Source organism: Mastomys coucha, unplaced genomic scaffold, assembly GCF_008632895.1.
Source record: "Mastomys coucha isolate ucsf_1 unplaced genomic scaffold, UCSF_Mcou_1 pScaffold1, whole genome shotgun sequence".
NCBI lineage: Eukaryota > Metazoa > Chordata > Mammalia > Rodentia > Muridae > Mastomys > Mastomys coucha.
In genome coordinates, this window is record NW_022196891.1 from 32,979,337 (window position 1) to 32,994,616 (window position 15,280).

Here is a 15,280-nt window from a genome sequence, read left to right on the forward strand (position 1 = left end):
ACATACACACTCACCTACACAAATAATAAAAAAACAATAACAACTTGGCCCAAGAGGAGGACTGGATTTACTGCCTCTATATCCTTAAAACATACAGTGAACACATTATCTACTGGAGTATCTCTCCAGTCCCAATAACGTAATTTTTTTTTAAAAAAAAAACCAAAAGCATATATAATATGTTACCCAGAAAAAAAAGAGAATTTAAATTAGGTGTACAATAAGCAGAAACCAGAAAAGTGACATGTAGCATAAAGGAAAAGGACTCTGCTTAAAAACAGCTGCCAGGGGCTAGAGAGGCAGCTCTGTGTTAGGAGCACCAACTCTGCTCTTGCAGACACCCTGAGTTTGGTTCCTAGCACTTACACAGTGCCTCACAACCATCTATAATTCTGCTTTTAGAGAATCTAATGCCCTCTGCTGGCCTCCATGAGCTACTGCAACCACAGAGTACATACACATACAAGCAAACTCCCATACACAGAAAAGTAAAAATCATAAACAAACAAAAAAAAGTTTAAAAATAAAAATAGACACAAGTTCTGTTCATACACTTGAAATGCATTTTGATGAAACCTTGGTAAGAAACTATGGTCTTCTCACTTTACCCACTACTGTAATTCTGATAGGTGCAGAGAGAAGACCTTCGTCTCTCGTCACCACAGTCCTGTCCTAGCTTGTGATCTGTTAGGGCATTCTCAAAACCTGTCTCTTTCTCAGAACACGATGGTTAAGAGCTAAGTTACATGAGCACAAATGTGTGAAGTATAAGCACACTGCAAGGTACACAGTAAACAAACAGAAAGAGCTACCAAGGAGCCTGGAAAGAAAACAGAAAGGCAGATGCAGGAAAACCAGAAATACACACACACACAGAGAGAGAGAGAGAGAGAGAGAGAGAGAGAGAGAGAGAGAGAGAGAGAGGTGGGGGGGAGAATAAAGACAACTATGAGAATTTATTCTGTGATCTTATCACTCAGAGAAAGTTAAGTCTTCCTTGCAGCTCTGGTCTCTCCAGTCTGACCGTGTACTGCATTTATACCGTATGTGGACACACTTCCATCGATTCAGTCGCCATGTTCACCCATCTCTTACTTAACCTATCCTAGGCTGCTTTTCCTGGGACCAGCAGACATGATTCTATTTACCTTGTGGTTCCCAGGGTCTACTGCTTAGACGCAGAGTTCCGAGCGCACAGTTCCTGCCATCTGACTGGATGGTTTGTCCCAGTGTTTTCCTCACTAAGTTTTTAAGCTCATTATTCAAATGAAGATGATCTCTCAATGGTCAGTGCTGAGCATAAAACATGATTTTTAAAAATCCCCACTTCTTTATGTATGGAAATAACCCTTTTAGAGGGTAAAATATTCCCACTGTCTTTCTGTGTTCTAACTACAACTTCACTGACCCTGCCTTGAGGATATAATATAATAAAACAGTGTGCAAGAGTGCTAGATAGTGGTTTACATCTATAATTCCAGAATTCAAAAAGATTGAAGCAGGAGGATTGCTCTGAGATCATTAAAGATCATTTAAGATAATTTTTGGCCAGCTTGGGCTGTGTAGCAAGATTCTGCCCACCCTCCCACTAAAAGCATTCTAAATAGATATTAACAAGTAAATAAATAAAGCTTTCCTTATAAGAGTTTTGACATTTCAGAAGACAACATTTTTCATAAAGATGTATTTATGTATTTATTTATTCTATGAGTACACTGTTGCTTTCTTCAGACACACCAGAAGAAGGCATCAGATCCCATTACAGATGGTTGTGAGCCACCCTGTGGTTTCTGGGAATTGAACTCAGGACCTTTGGAAGAGCACTTAGTGCTCTTAACCACTGAGCCATCTCTCCAGCCCCATCACTTTTTTTCCCTGCATACATGCACAAATATGGCTGGAAATTAAGAAATTAATTCACAACCAAGAGTTTGATCTCTCACAATCTCTAGTCTAGATGGCATCTGGGTACATGTAATTCTAAGAACTGGCCAGGTGTGGTGGTGCAGTATTCAGAAGCAGAGATAGGTGGATCTCTGTGAGTTCAAGACCAGCCTAGTCTACACAGTGAATTCTAGGACAGCCAGGGCTATGTAGAGACCCTGTATGAAACAAACAAAAACAAAAAACTACAAGTGTGCAAATATGCTTTACAAAGTCCAGATCTGCCCAGATTCTAACTGGCTTTACCACAGAGCGGGCACACTTAGGCAAAACACTTAGCTGGTATTATATGCACGACATAAAACTCTGGATTAGATAAACCTTTCCCATATATTCTTGATCAAATAAATCACCCACAAAAAACCATACTTTAAGAAACACTTGATCCGTGGTGCTCTCCCGCAACTGTGGCACTTGAGAGGCAGCAGCAGGAGGCTAAGCAGCGGGCAGAAAGCTTTAGACAGTCATTTATGGGATCCTTGAATTCAAGTACTTAGAAAATCCTTCAATATCTGTTCTCATTTCCTGTTTACTTAGATACTAACACAAAATACTCATTTCTCTTTATTCTGTACATACAGAAACCACTTCATTGTCCACTTCCATTTGAACTTAAATTTTTTCTCTGTAAGTTTTAAAATAGTGGATGTAAGTATATACAAATGTTACCAGGACAGAAATTTATCAAATAACAAGGAAAGTTCCATTTATCCCTCTCACCCCATTTTAATCCCATTTCCCAGAAGAAACTAATGGTTTAATAGTTTGATGAATATTTTCTCAAAAAAAAAAAAAAAACCAAACCACTCTCACACTACTCTACAGTTACAGGGGAAGCTGATGCAGTGTAGTATGAGGTTCTAACAACTAACCATTAGAAGGCAGAGCCAAAATCAGGAAAGACATATCATTTAAATTAATTATTTAAGACTTTAATAAAAGGAGACTCAAGGGGCTAGAGAGGTGGCTCGCCTGCCAGGAGCACTTGCTGCTCTGCAGCGCCATGGCCCCCAGCACCTGCATGGCTAGTCTCCCTTAGCCCAGGCATCTAAACTCCAGTCTCAGGAGACTCAGTGAACACTTCCTGCCTCTGCCTCTAACGGCACCAGGCATGAACATGACGCACAAATATACATGTGGGCAAAATACTCGTATACAAAATATAGTCTTTTTAAAAATAAGAATCAGAAAGAGAATTATGTCTTAAAAAGTCAAGATAACACTTCTGCTACTATTACATTCCCGACCCCCAAAGTTATGAGGCAGCACACAGAAATAAAATACTAAACCCGCTTAGCTTATTCAGAATTGCACAGTGGTAGACTACGATACCAATACATGCGATATGAGACAAAACACTATTTAGAAGACACCTCTCAAAAGCAAGGCAAAGAAGCAACTGGTAATTTAAATAACTCCTATTTCACATTTAAAAAGTTTTTAAACAAAGTTCTACTAGTAAAATGTTCTCGTATAGGCTTTTAAAAGAGTAGTATAACATTACAATAGCAATAATAAAAAAAAGTTACAATTGAAAACTCTTAAATTTTGACAAAAATTTAAAGTATAAAATTAAAATACTGATCAGTAAATATGACACCACAAAGGGTTAAAATGATGCAATCCAATCTCAAGTTTTAACAGACAACAAGTGAGAGCCAGAAAAACAGGGAAACTATGTTATTTAAATTAGTCTTTAAATATTAAACATTCAAAGTTGTCAGCAGGCTCTACAGGGTGAAAGAAACCTAAGTAATGCAATTAGCTGTCCACCAAAGTATTTGTAACTTAGTCTCCAAGCCCTTCATAGTCTATTCAACTAGAAACACCAACCACACTAGAAGAACTGTAGGAAGTGTGTAAGCCTGCCTCCTCATTAAGGAGGGTAAGACAATGAGCAGCGTGAGGGCATTACCCAGCCATGCCCCCCTGGGTCCCAACCAAGCGCTGCCTCAGACTCAGCAGTGTGCTCCCAACTACCTACTCAACCCTGAAACTCCCAATTAGAAGTGGCCGCTGCTGCCATCTGAATCCAACTAAGACAGTAAATCCTGAGGAGCTAAATGTGGCATAGTCACAAGGAGAATTCAATTATCCCTAGAGCTACTGAATGTTTTACACGTGACATGCACACATGTCCACATGTCAGAGTAACCATGTGAATATGGCGTCATTAGTGAGAACTGAAAATCTCTTACATGAAAGATCAATGTCCTCAGTCTTCTTTAATTATTTATTATATACTTTAATGATGTTACCCTTGAGAAGTTGTTCTCAATTCCTTAGAATATTAAAGTGAGGTTTTTAAAGAGAGATAATAACAGACAGAAGTCATTTCTAGACAACACCAGCCTTGGTGACTATGTTCCCTCTTCCTGAGTCTGATAATACACCCTTCTACATATGTGTCCTTCATCCCAAGACTACAACTCTCATGAAAAATAATTTACATGACACCTCTTTCTTCCTTTTATCATTGTGTATGTGTGGGTGTGTCCACTTGTGTGTACACGGAGACTGCAGGATGGGTTGGGGCTATGCTCCATCACTCTCCCTTGTCCCCTTCTACACACTCGCACTGAAGCAGAGGCAGTAAGCCCAGAGATGAGCTGGACCTACACCCCAGCAGAGATGAGCTAGTCCTGTACCCCAGCAGAGATGAGCTAGACCTGTACCCCAGCAGAGATGAGCTAGACCTGTACCCCAGCAGAGATGAGATGGACCTGTACCCCAGCAGAGATGAGCTGGACCTGTACCCCAGCAGAGATGAGCTGGACCTACACCCCAGCAGAGATGAGCTGGACCTACACCCCAGCAGAGATGAGCTGGACCTGTAACCCAGCAGAGATGAGCTGGACCTACACCCCACCAGAGATGAGCTGGACCTACACCCCACCAGAGATGAGCTGGACCTGTACCCCAGCAGAGATGAGCTGGACCTACACCCCACCAGAGATGAGCTGGACCTGTACCCCAGGATGCTGAGGTTACAGGTTACATGATCACACCTGCCTTGTTTTATGTTGGTGCTGGGGATTTGAACTCAGGTCCTCTTACCCACTAAGCCATTTCACAAGACCTGTTTTTTAGTAACATTCTGATGATACATGTATTTTGGAAAATTTACCCAAAGCATACAATGAACTTAAAATATTTAGATTTATGTCTTCAGATTATCTATGACTCCCTGCATACTTATCCCAGATCCACTTAGAAACTTTCTATATGTATGTTGTACAAGAAATGAGCTAACGGTTGTTAAATAAGCTAAAATATCTAATGTATAAGAATTTACCATGACTAAAGCACATAAATGAATACTTACATTTGTCATTTTTTCCCATTTTTCCATTACATTTTTTTCAATGTGCACTGGTGTTCTGACTACATGTATGTCTGTGTAAGGGTGTGAGATCCCCTAGAACTAGAGCCGCAGAAAGTTGTGAGCTGCCATGTGGGTACTAGGAACCCAACCCAGGTCCTCTTGGGTTTGGCTCCAGCCAGTGCTCTTAACTGCTGAGCCATCTCTCTAGCCCCTTCTCATTCCATTTTTAAATATTATTCTTGTGTGTGCATATGTATGTATGCTTGGTGTAAACACTTGGAAGCCAGAGTAGCATGTCAGGTGCCCACCTTTACCACCCTCCGTCTTTGAGGCAGGGTCCCTCACTGAGCTCTAACTGTTTGGGCTAGGCTATTAACCCAGCAAGCACCAGCAACACTCCTGACTCTGTCCCCAAATGATAGTCACAGGCCTGCAGAGTGCTATGCCTGGCCTTTAACGTGGCTGCTGGATCCGAACTCTGGCCCTCATGCTTACTCAGAGCAAGTACTCTCATGTGATGGGGCTATTTTCTCCAGCACCTTACATGTTACTTTTATGTTCCTCTGGGAATGAAGCCCAGGCAAGGCCTTAAGAGCCAGGCAAACATTCTAATATTGAGCTATAGCCCCTCCTCACTACAGAAAAATTTACAAATCCAAATTCTTGCCTTACAAAAATAGTCAAGGATACATTTTCCATTTCTGATAGCTAATCTCTAAAACAAGAAAATTTTTAAACAAAGAAAATTTCGTAAGTTTGAATTTATGTAATTGTTTCTTCTGAGTATTAGATAGAAACAAATATTCCAAAATAGTTTGTCAAAATCTTCTTTAGAAATATAAGATGGGGCTGGCAGGATGGCTCAGTGGGTAAGAGCACTGACTGCTCTTCTGAAGGTCCTGAGTTCAAATTCCAGCAACCACATGGTGGCTCACATCACCTGTAATGAGATCTGACGTCCTCTTCTGGCGCATCTGAAGACAGCTACAGTGTACTTGTGTATAATAATAATAAATAAATCTTTGGGCCAGAGCGAGCGGGGCTAACCGGAGCTCCCAGAGCGGGCAGAGGTCCTAAAAATTCAATTTCAGACTGGGCAGTGGTGGTGCATGCCTTTAATCCCAGCACTTGGAAGGCAGAGGCAGGTGGATTTCTGAGTTCGAGGCCAGCCTGGTCTACAGAGTGAGTTCCAGGACAGTCAGGGCCGTACAGAGAAACCCTGTCTTGAAACAAAAAGAAAAAAAAAAAAAAAAAAAAAAAAAAAAAAGAAAAACAAAACAAACAAACAAAAAACAAACAAAAATAAAAGATGACTTTTAAACTCTATAGATTCAGATGCCATAAAGTATTTCAAACATTATTTCCTTCTATTTTATAGTACAATTCACTAAAGTATGCATTTCAAACTTGAGATGACCTTAGGTATGCAAAGACTTACCATCTGTATGGGTTTCTTGTGGAGATCTCTTTCAGTTACCAGTTTTTCCTGGTCAGTGACATACAGGCCTTTCTGTGCCAGTGCCTGGATTACGGCGTCATGGCCCAGGAGGGGCTTTGCAGCATCGCTCTTGAGGATGAGACTCCCAGCACGACAGTACAGCTCAGCTGACAGCAGCAGGTTAACGACGGGTGGTTTGATGTGCTCCTGGTCATACTGATCTGTATAAAATGGTTCTCCAAGTTCCTCTGGCACATTTTCTATAAAGGTTAAGAAAAAAAAAAATTCATATTTTTGTAAAATTTCTATCTAAAAAACCCCACATCATTTAAAACATTACTACAGACCTTGAGAGTTGTCTAAAAATATCAATATTCCTTTAACAGGCAAGATGATACTTTTGTTTGTTTGTTTTTTCCTACCTAGGTTTAAGATATAAAAGGAAAGTGACAAATATCCTTCAGAGAGGATCTAGCTCTGAGGTATCCAACAGGAGACGCTAACAAGGAGAAAAGTCTTCAGAGCGCGGTGATAATGAAGGCATGCCCTCATTCAGTGCCTCAAGTAGGTTCTTAAACCTGCCAGTGGTAAGCTACAGCCAGTCAGTCAGGAAATGCGCCTGCCCTCTAAAGACCACTCACTGCCAATATCATCTGACAGGAGAAATCCTTTGCCCAAAGTTTTACAGCTACTGCATGGAAGAACTGAGACTGCCTAATTAATTTGGTCCTTCTTCCTGAGCCCCCAGCCTCTGCACCAGTCTGTCCCTTTTTGCTTAGACTACTGAAGTTACTGAGGGGAAGTTACAGCTATTATTTACATAAGATCTTCTGTTTAAAATTTTTCAATCAATACTGATGACTATAAAAATTATAGATTGATGAAACATTACTTTATATGGATAAGGAAATATATTTGAAGCCAGTAGTAAGTACAGAGAAGACATGATATTGCTAAAAAACAATTAGAAAGTACCCAGGCATATAACAGAGATCAAGGTAAAAATCAAAGATGATGAAGTAGGGGTTATACGTAAAGTCTAGTGGTTTGATTGAGAATGTCCTCCACAGACTCTTTCAACCCTCGGTCCCAGTTGGTGGCATGTTTAGAAGGTACAGCCTTGTTGAAGGAAGTATGTCACTGGGACAGGCTTTAAGAGAAAAGGCTCCCCTCCGTCCAGTTTGTTCTCTGCTTTGAAGGGATTCAAGACTGAGTTCTCAGCTTCCTGTTCCTACCGCCATGCCTGCCACTTGTTGTCGTGCCTGCTTGCCATGATAAGCTCTTACCCGTCTTGAAACATACCATATTTTATTGCAGTAACAGAAAAGTAACTGGTGGTCTGAATAGGAATAGTGTTTGAATGCTTGGCCATAGGGGGTGACACTATTAGGAGGTGTCCTTGTTGAAGAAAGTGTGTCACCGTGGAGGTGGTGAGGTCTCTATGTTCAGGCTACACCCAGTGTGTAATACAGTCTCCTTCTGCTGCCCATAGATCAAGACATAAAACTCAGCTTCTCCAGCACAATGGCTGCCTGCTCACTGCCATACTTCCCGCCATGATGATAATGGACTGAACCTCTGAAACTGTAAGCCAGTCCCAATTAAATATTAGCCTTTATCAGAGTTGCCATGGTCATGTTGTCTCTTCCCAGCAATAAAACCCAAACTAAGACAGTAACCAATACAGAAGGCGTGGTAATATTATAGAAAAATGAAAATCAGAAGCTGTACTAATTCTGGAAGAAAGAGGCGTAAGCTCAGCTTTAGACATGTTAAGTTTGAAACAACAGCAAAAATATCCATAAAAATACCAGTGACAGCAGAAAATAGAGGACTCAGAAAGAGGTCAGAGTGAATCTATAAATTTGGGATTTTGGAGACATCTAAAAATATCATTCACGTTTAATAATTGAAAACACCTTCCTTCCTTCTTAGCTGCATTATCCACCCAGAAGTGAGGCAAATTTAAATTTAAACTAGGGCTCAGTATTGTAACCTTCAAACTTCAGTGCTAGTACTACATTTTAGTACCAGAGTACCTAAACATAAGCTATTAACATAGTAGAAAAACTATTAAAGAAAAACTGTAAGACAATTGTTATGAAATGCATGAATGGATATTTTATTTCCTATAATAGCAGTAAAAGTGATAAACATAGGTAATCTTGGCATCTAAACACTGGCCAATGCAAAAACAAACAAAAAAAAATCCAGTGAGTGTCCAGGAATACAAGCTTATCTACCATACTATCTTAGTTAGGGCTCTATTGCTGTGATAGAGGGACCAAAGTCAGTTTGGGGAGGAAAGGTTCATTTCAGTCGTCAGTTCCGACTGATCATCACTGAGGGAGGTCTCCATGGAGGAGGGCTGCTTACTAGCGTGCACCACAGTCTGCCTAGCTTGCTTTCTTAGAGCACCTACGATCACCATCAGCACGTGGGTAGTATGGCTTAGGGTGAGCTGGGCCTCCCTACATTACTTTGCCAGGTCAATCTCGTGGAGGCATTTTCTCACCTGGGGTTCCTGCTTCCCAAATTACTCTAGCTTGGTCAACTTGACATAAACTAAGCAGGTACACATATATATCTATACATCCATGTAATGTTTATTTAATGGTTTTCACATCTATTCATACATTGTCCTACACAGTGAAAATCTTAGTGAAACAGATAAGTAGGTTAATGCACAGATTAAATAACAGAAGTAAATATTTATACTTACTAAGAACACTGTCTGTGTCCGGCATTGCTCTAACATGAATCCTAATAACCTTTTTATAAACGTTTAACAGATAAACTTAAGAAGCTATCTTGCCCCAAAACATACAGCTATAAATATAGAAATCTAGCTCTAAATAGGTAATAGGCTAAAAACTAGCAAATTTTATAGTCCAGGGTGGCCTTGAACTCAAGAGATTTCCCCTGCCTCGGCCTCCCAAACACTGGTTTAAAGGTGTGCACCGCACAGCTGCCTTCATTTGAAGCAGTCTTCAGTTTATTCTAAATGTTTCCCTTTTCTTTGTACCAGAGCAGTTTTCAAGGTAGACTTTTACAACTGAAGTTTCTGGTATACCTTAAAATAAAAATAGCCCCTAGGCCTTTCGTCTTCCACCTTTCATCCTTTTGATCTTGGACTATCAAAGCTATGTCTTAGCCTATTACCTATTTAGAGCTAGATTTCTATATTTATAGCTGCATGTCTTGGGGCAAGACAGCCAGGGATACACAGAGAAACCCTGTCTCAACACAAAATAAAACAAAGATTGCCTCAAATATGATTAAAAACCATTTTTCAATCCCATAAAGAATCCACAAGTTGTCAGGCACTGTGCTGCTTTCATACCTGTTGACAGCCACGGGCTGCCTTCAGCCTCAATCAGAAAAGCTCTTTACGATGAACATCAGTCAATACAGACACAGGTGGCTGCTCAAGGTCGAACTGGTTCAGCCCTAAGGACATTCGGACCCTCTAAGGCGGTGCTTCTCAACCTTCTGCTGTGACCCTTTAATTTCATTGCTACTTCATAACTATAGTTTGCTACTCTTGTGAATCCTAAGCATCTCTGTTTCCAATGGTCTCAGACAACCCCTGTGAAAGAGTTGCTGAACCCCTCCCCAACGAGTCTCAGTCCACAGGTTGAGAACCACTGCTTAGGTTTGGAAAACTTCACCGAAGGGGTGAATAGGTGAAAGAGCTTGAAGACAGGACATAGGACTGTGGAAGCCCTCTTCTGAGGATAGATAGCACAGCCAATGCAATCGTGTCCTCACTGCAGCTGGAGCTGCCTGCAATGAGCCTACACAAGACTGGCCTGTAACAGTAAGCCATTTATCTCACAGGGCCCCACCCTTCCTGGCTACTCATGGATTCTGAGAGAACAGACATTGCCTCTAGTTGTATATGCCATTGAGTCAGCCCATGAGGTTCCAATACATAGCTAGAAACCCCTGGTCACACAGATGGTCCTGGTTAAACTCATCAAGTCAGAAAATAAAATGCATGGAACCAAAAAGGACTCATAGGAAGAGGGGTAGGAAGGAGATCAGAAGGACTGCGGGTAAGAGCTCAGAAGGATTGTGGGTGGAGGTCAGAAGGATTGTGGGTAGGTCAGGAGGACTGGGGTTTCAAAGAGAGAAGGAGGTGACAGTAATCAGAGTGTCCTAAGTTCTGGGATGACAAGTTTGAGCACCACCACACCTAACACAAAGACTAAAACAAACCCTCAAAGACATTCTTAAGAACAGACTCAACAGCCGTTCAGTTGGGAGAGCGTTAGACTGAAGAATAGACTCAAAACAGATTATAATGGAGTATATATTATTTTTCAAAAATGGAACTGTATATTTTTTGAAAAATGAGCACAAACAACATATTAGAATAGAAATGGGCAAAAACAGGTAGAATGTTTCATTCTTTTCTGAACTCAAGCATAAGAACAGAACCAACTGTAATTATAGAACAGCTGAGCTCTTATGAGTGAGAGAGCACCATGAAAGAGAGCTGCAAAGGATATGAGACAAGGTTTTTGTGTGTGCTGGTCTTTAGCAGCACTGTGTCAGTTATGCTAGTACCACCCTGACTAGACGAGGTGTTGCGGCCCTGAGCACAGTGGCCGCAGTGGGGCAGTTGCTCGGGTAGCAGCTGGGGAACCAGGGCAGCTGCTATCTCACCATGCACTGCAAGTGGAGCAAATTTCTCACAGCAATAAGAGACAGGAGAAGGAAGAGAATGCCTTACTTTTCAAATCTTAAAAAAAGTTTAAAATAATTGCTAACACTGAATATACAAATTTTTAAAACCTTCAATTAAAGGTAAGACAAACTCTGACCTGAAAAACATAAAAAAGCAGCCACTAACAGGAGAGAAAGTCACAGTACCAGGAATCTAAGAAAGCTACAACTAAAGAGTATTTTAAGAAGCTGGGAAGACAGTTCAGTGAGTAAGTGGCTGGCTGCTACATCTGGCAACCTGAGTCTGATCTGTAATCGAAGGACTTCTAAGACAAGATAGGAGGCAGGGATAGGAGAAGAGGCCAGAAATTCACAAGTCAGCTCACCTGAGGAAAATGGTAGGAACAAGAGAGTAACCTGCCCCAAGAGGGTAAACGTTAAGAACCAACCTAACATTTTACATCACACTTTCTGCCCACTCCCACTCTAATGTACTTTGTCACTAGTGGACAGATCTATGACATAGAGCAGGCACTTGACTAGTTACTAAAATAAAACACAGCCCCTAAACACAGATGGCGTCAATTCAAACGTTCTTCCTTCTCTGAACTTCACTACCAAGCAATGTGCTGAGTGCTGTGTACGAGCTGTGTGTGCACGAGCTGTGTGTGCACGAGCTGTGTGTGCACGAGCTGTATGGCATTCCCCAGCTTACGTTCCCCCTTCCCGCTTCCCTTACCCCAAGACCTGAGCTCTTTACATACCAGATCATTATATCAGCACCAACACACTTAACTCACTTCAGTGCCACAAAGAAATGTCAAACTCTCAGCAGGAGGCAGGTTTTTCCATGGCCAAGAGGTTACAATCTGATGAAGACTAGAAGGAATTTTGGTGTTGAATGAAATGGTAAAGGATTATACACGGAGAAAGAAGCATGTAGCTCTATGTTCTATGTATCAGCTTTCTGCTAAATTAACATTCCATAAGCAATAAACCTAGAATCTTAGTAACTAGTATTTTCCCACCAAAACCTGGTACAGATAAAGTGCAGGCTAGTTTAGGACATCTTTGTGCACTCACAGGTCATAAGTATGTGCGAGCATGAGTGCCAGAGGGGAAGTGGACGCTGTATGTGATTCAGCTATGTCAAGGGACACAGGATCCAGACGGAAAGGGAGCCTACTGGCTAAACCTAGGGTAATCTAAGTTACAATAAAATGCCTAACAATAAAGTATTGTAATTCATTATATTCCTTGTAACAGAGTAACAACTAATAAATGAGGAGAAATGATAGCAATAATCAATCATTATTGATTATCAATCTTCAGGCAAAATCATTACTTGATGCTAAAAAAGTAGGTGCAAGTTTACCAAATCAAATCCCTATAAATTATTGACTAAAAGTAAGGAGAAAAAAAGTAGGGTTGGAAAGATGACTCAGTGGTTAAAAGCACAGGCTGTTTTTGCCAAGGACCTGGGTTGAATTTCAGAATTCACAAGGAAGGTCACAATCATCTGCAAGTCCACTTGCAGGGGTCTGACGCCCTCTTCAACCTCTTCTGGTAACAGGCATACTCGTGGTGGACAGACAGACATGCAGGCAAAGCATTCGTACACATAAAAGAAAACTAAATCTCTGTTTAAAAATGTAAAGGATCCATTTTATAATGGCTGGCAGATGATCATAATAAACATCTCTGACAGTGAAACAAACATCATGTGTCATGTGATCTGATTTACTGAGAATACATATGTCTTTGTGGTAGTTTTGCCAGATTTGTATTAACTTCAATCACTACAGCATTAGATAAACCCAAGTTCAGAGACATTCTGTAATTCACTGACCCATTTTTTCTAAGATAAAAGAGCATTTTAATTAAAAAAAAAAAACACTGAAGGTTCACATACTGGGGGATAATGGGAGAAAGGAGCTCCCGTGTCCCTACTCCAATCCACAAACCTTCCTGGCACCACCACTGATAAGAGGCTGTCCAGTCGCTATGACCTTGGGAGGAGAGCAGTGGGGAAGGAGAATGTCTTCTGTGTGAACATGGTTCCTTTGGGACTATTTGGCTTGTCTTCAGGTGCTGAGACACCCTTGCCAAGGGCTGCGTGGAAGGCAAAGACGAACCTATGCAAAGAGGAACACGGCACATCTGCTGGTGGAGAGACAGGTGTCTCTGGTGGTGGTGGGAATCGTAAGAGAGATGCATGAAAAGAAAAGAAGGTGAGAAAGAAAGTCAAAAAGAAGTACCAGAAGGGACATGGCCTCTCTCGCTCCTGCGTTTGTTTCTATCAGCTTAACTGAGGGAGATCTCTGTGCCCTGTTTCCCCAGTCCAGGCACTCCTGTACTGGGCCACAGCCAGAGCCCATGCCAGGACCTCATCACCATTCTGGTCACTCAGAGCCAAGGTGGACGGAGACATCTGCTGAAGGAAGGCCAGCATTACAGAGTTCAGAGGAGCAACACACAGGAAGAAGTGAGCCAGTCAACTCCCATAGAAAGCTGGCTGCTTTTACCAGGCACACATTGTAAGGAAGTTTGGCAGGGACTAACTTAAAGCCTAAGGAAAAGCGTGATGCTCAGCTCAGCATGTAGCTCAGTGCTTGTGGTTTCAAAATGTTAATGTTATGACAAACTACAGAACTATTAAAGATTAAAGGTGAATTTCAATACACTAAAAACAATGCATGATCCTGAATTTGATCCTGCCATGAGAAAAAATAGAAATAATTAACACTGAAAAAAAATTGAACAGGGGCTGTGCACTAGAAAATATATCATAGTTAATTTTCTGATCTCTTAATGGAGATTACCTAACAGAATTAGCTTACCTTTAAAAAATATAGTGAAATATTTAGGGGCAAATCAGGATGCAATGCCCCAAATACATAGTCAAATACAAAATGTCACATATATTTGTATCTATACTTATCTATACAGGTACAGCACATATACAGATATAATGTGTATGTGCATTTGTGTAGAGGGAGGGGAAGGGAGACTTTCCAGAGTTTCATGCACCAATGAACTACAGTATTTACCTAACTGTACAAACCAGAAACCTAGGAGTTGTCACTATTATTTCCTCTTCCGCTCTCAAAAATATTTAGAAGCCAGTCCCAGTCCTCTGTACCATGCCAGCTAACATCTCTCTGGTCCATGTGATCAATACTGTTCATCTCAATTCTATAATTATTGCAGTTTATCTTCCCATCTTCACTCTAAAGCTCCCTCCCCCCGAAGCATACCTACTTGGGGCTGAGAGAGTACTAGCTTAGTGAGTAAAACGTTTGCCGTGCAAGCAAAGGAACCCGAGTTCAGATCCCCAGCAGAGCATGACGGCATACACCTCTAACACCAGTGCTTGGGGGGGGGGGGTGAACAGGAAGGAGACAGATGGGTCCTGGGGGTTTTGGTGACAAGCCAGCACAGCCAAAGCAGCGAGCTCCAGGTTCAGAGAGCTTGTCTATTTTGTGAAGAGCAGTAATAGAGCAAGACACTCAATGCTGACCTCTGTGAAAGCACTTGCGCATAGCACAAGCACTTGCACACAGCACAAGCACGCACAAAGCACAAGCACGCACACAGCACATGCATGCACATGCATGCACACAGCACAAGCACGCACATAGCACAAGCACGCACATAGCACATGCATGCACATGCACGCACACAGCACAAGCACGCACATAGCACAAGCACGCACATAGCACATGCACACACATAAGCACATGCACGCACATAAGCACATGCACGCACACAGCACAAGCACGCACACAGCACAAGCACGCACATAAGCACATGCACGCACACAGCACAAGCACGCACATAAGCACATGCACGCACATAGCACATGCACACACATAAGCACATGCACACACATAGCACATGCA

General features: G+C 41.5%; 1 protein-coding gene across 4 annotated transcripts in view; it reads right to left on the reverse strand.

The window, feature by feature from the left end:
- Window positions 1-15,280, reverse strand: part of Camsap2 (calmodulin regulated spectrin associated protein family member 2) — a 74,906-nt gene that overhangs the window by 45,052 nt on the left and 14,574 nt on the right. For all 4 annotated transcript variants that reach the window (XM_031384038.1, XM_031384035.1, XM_031384041.1 and 1 more), the window contains exon 2: window positions 6,708-6,967. In XM_031384038.1, the coding sequence (XP_031239898.1) occupies window positions 6,708-6,967 (260 nt within the window). The remainder of the gene's footprint in view (window positions 1-6,707; window positions 6,968-15,280) is intronic.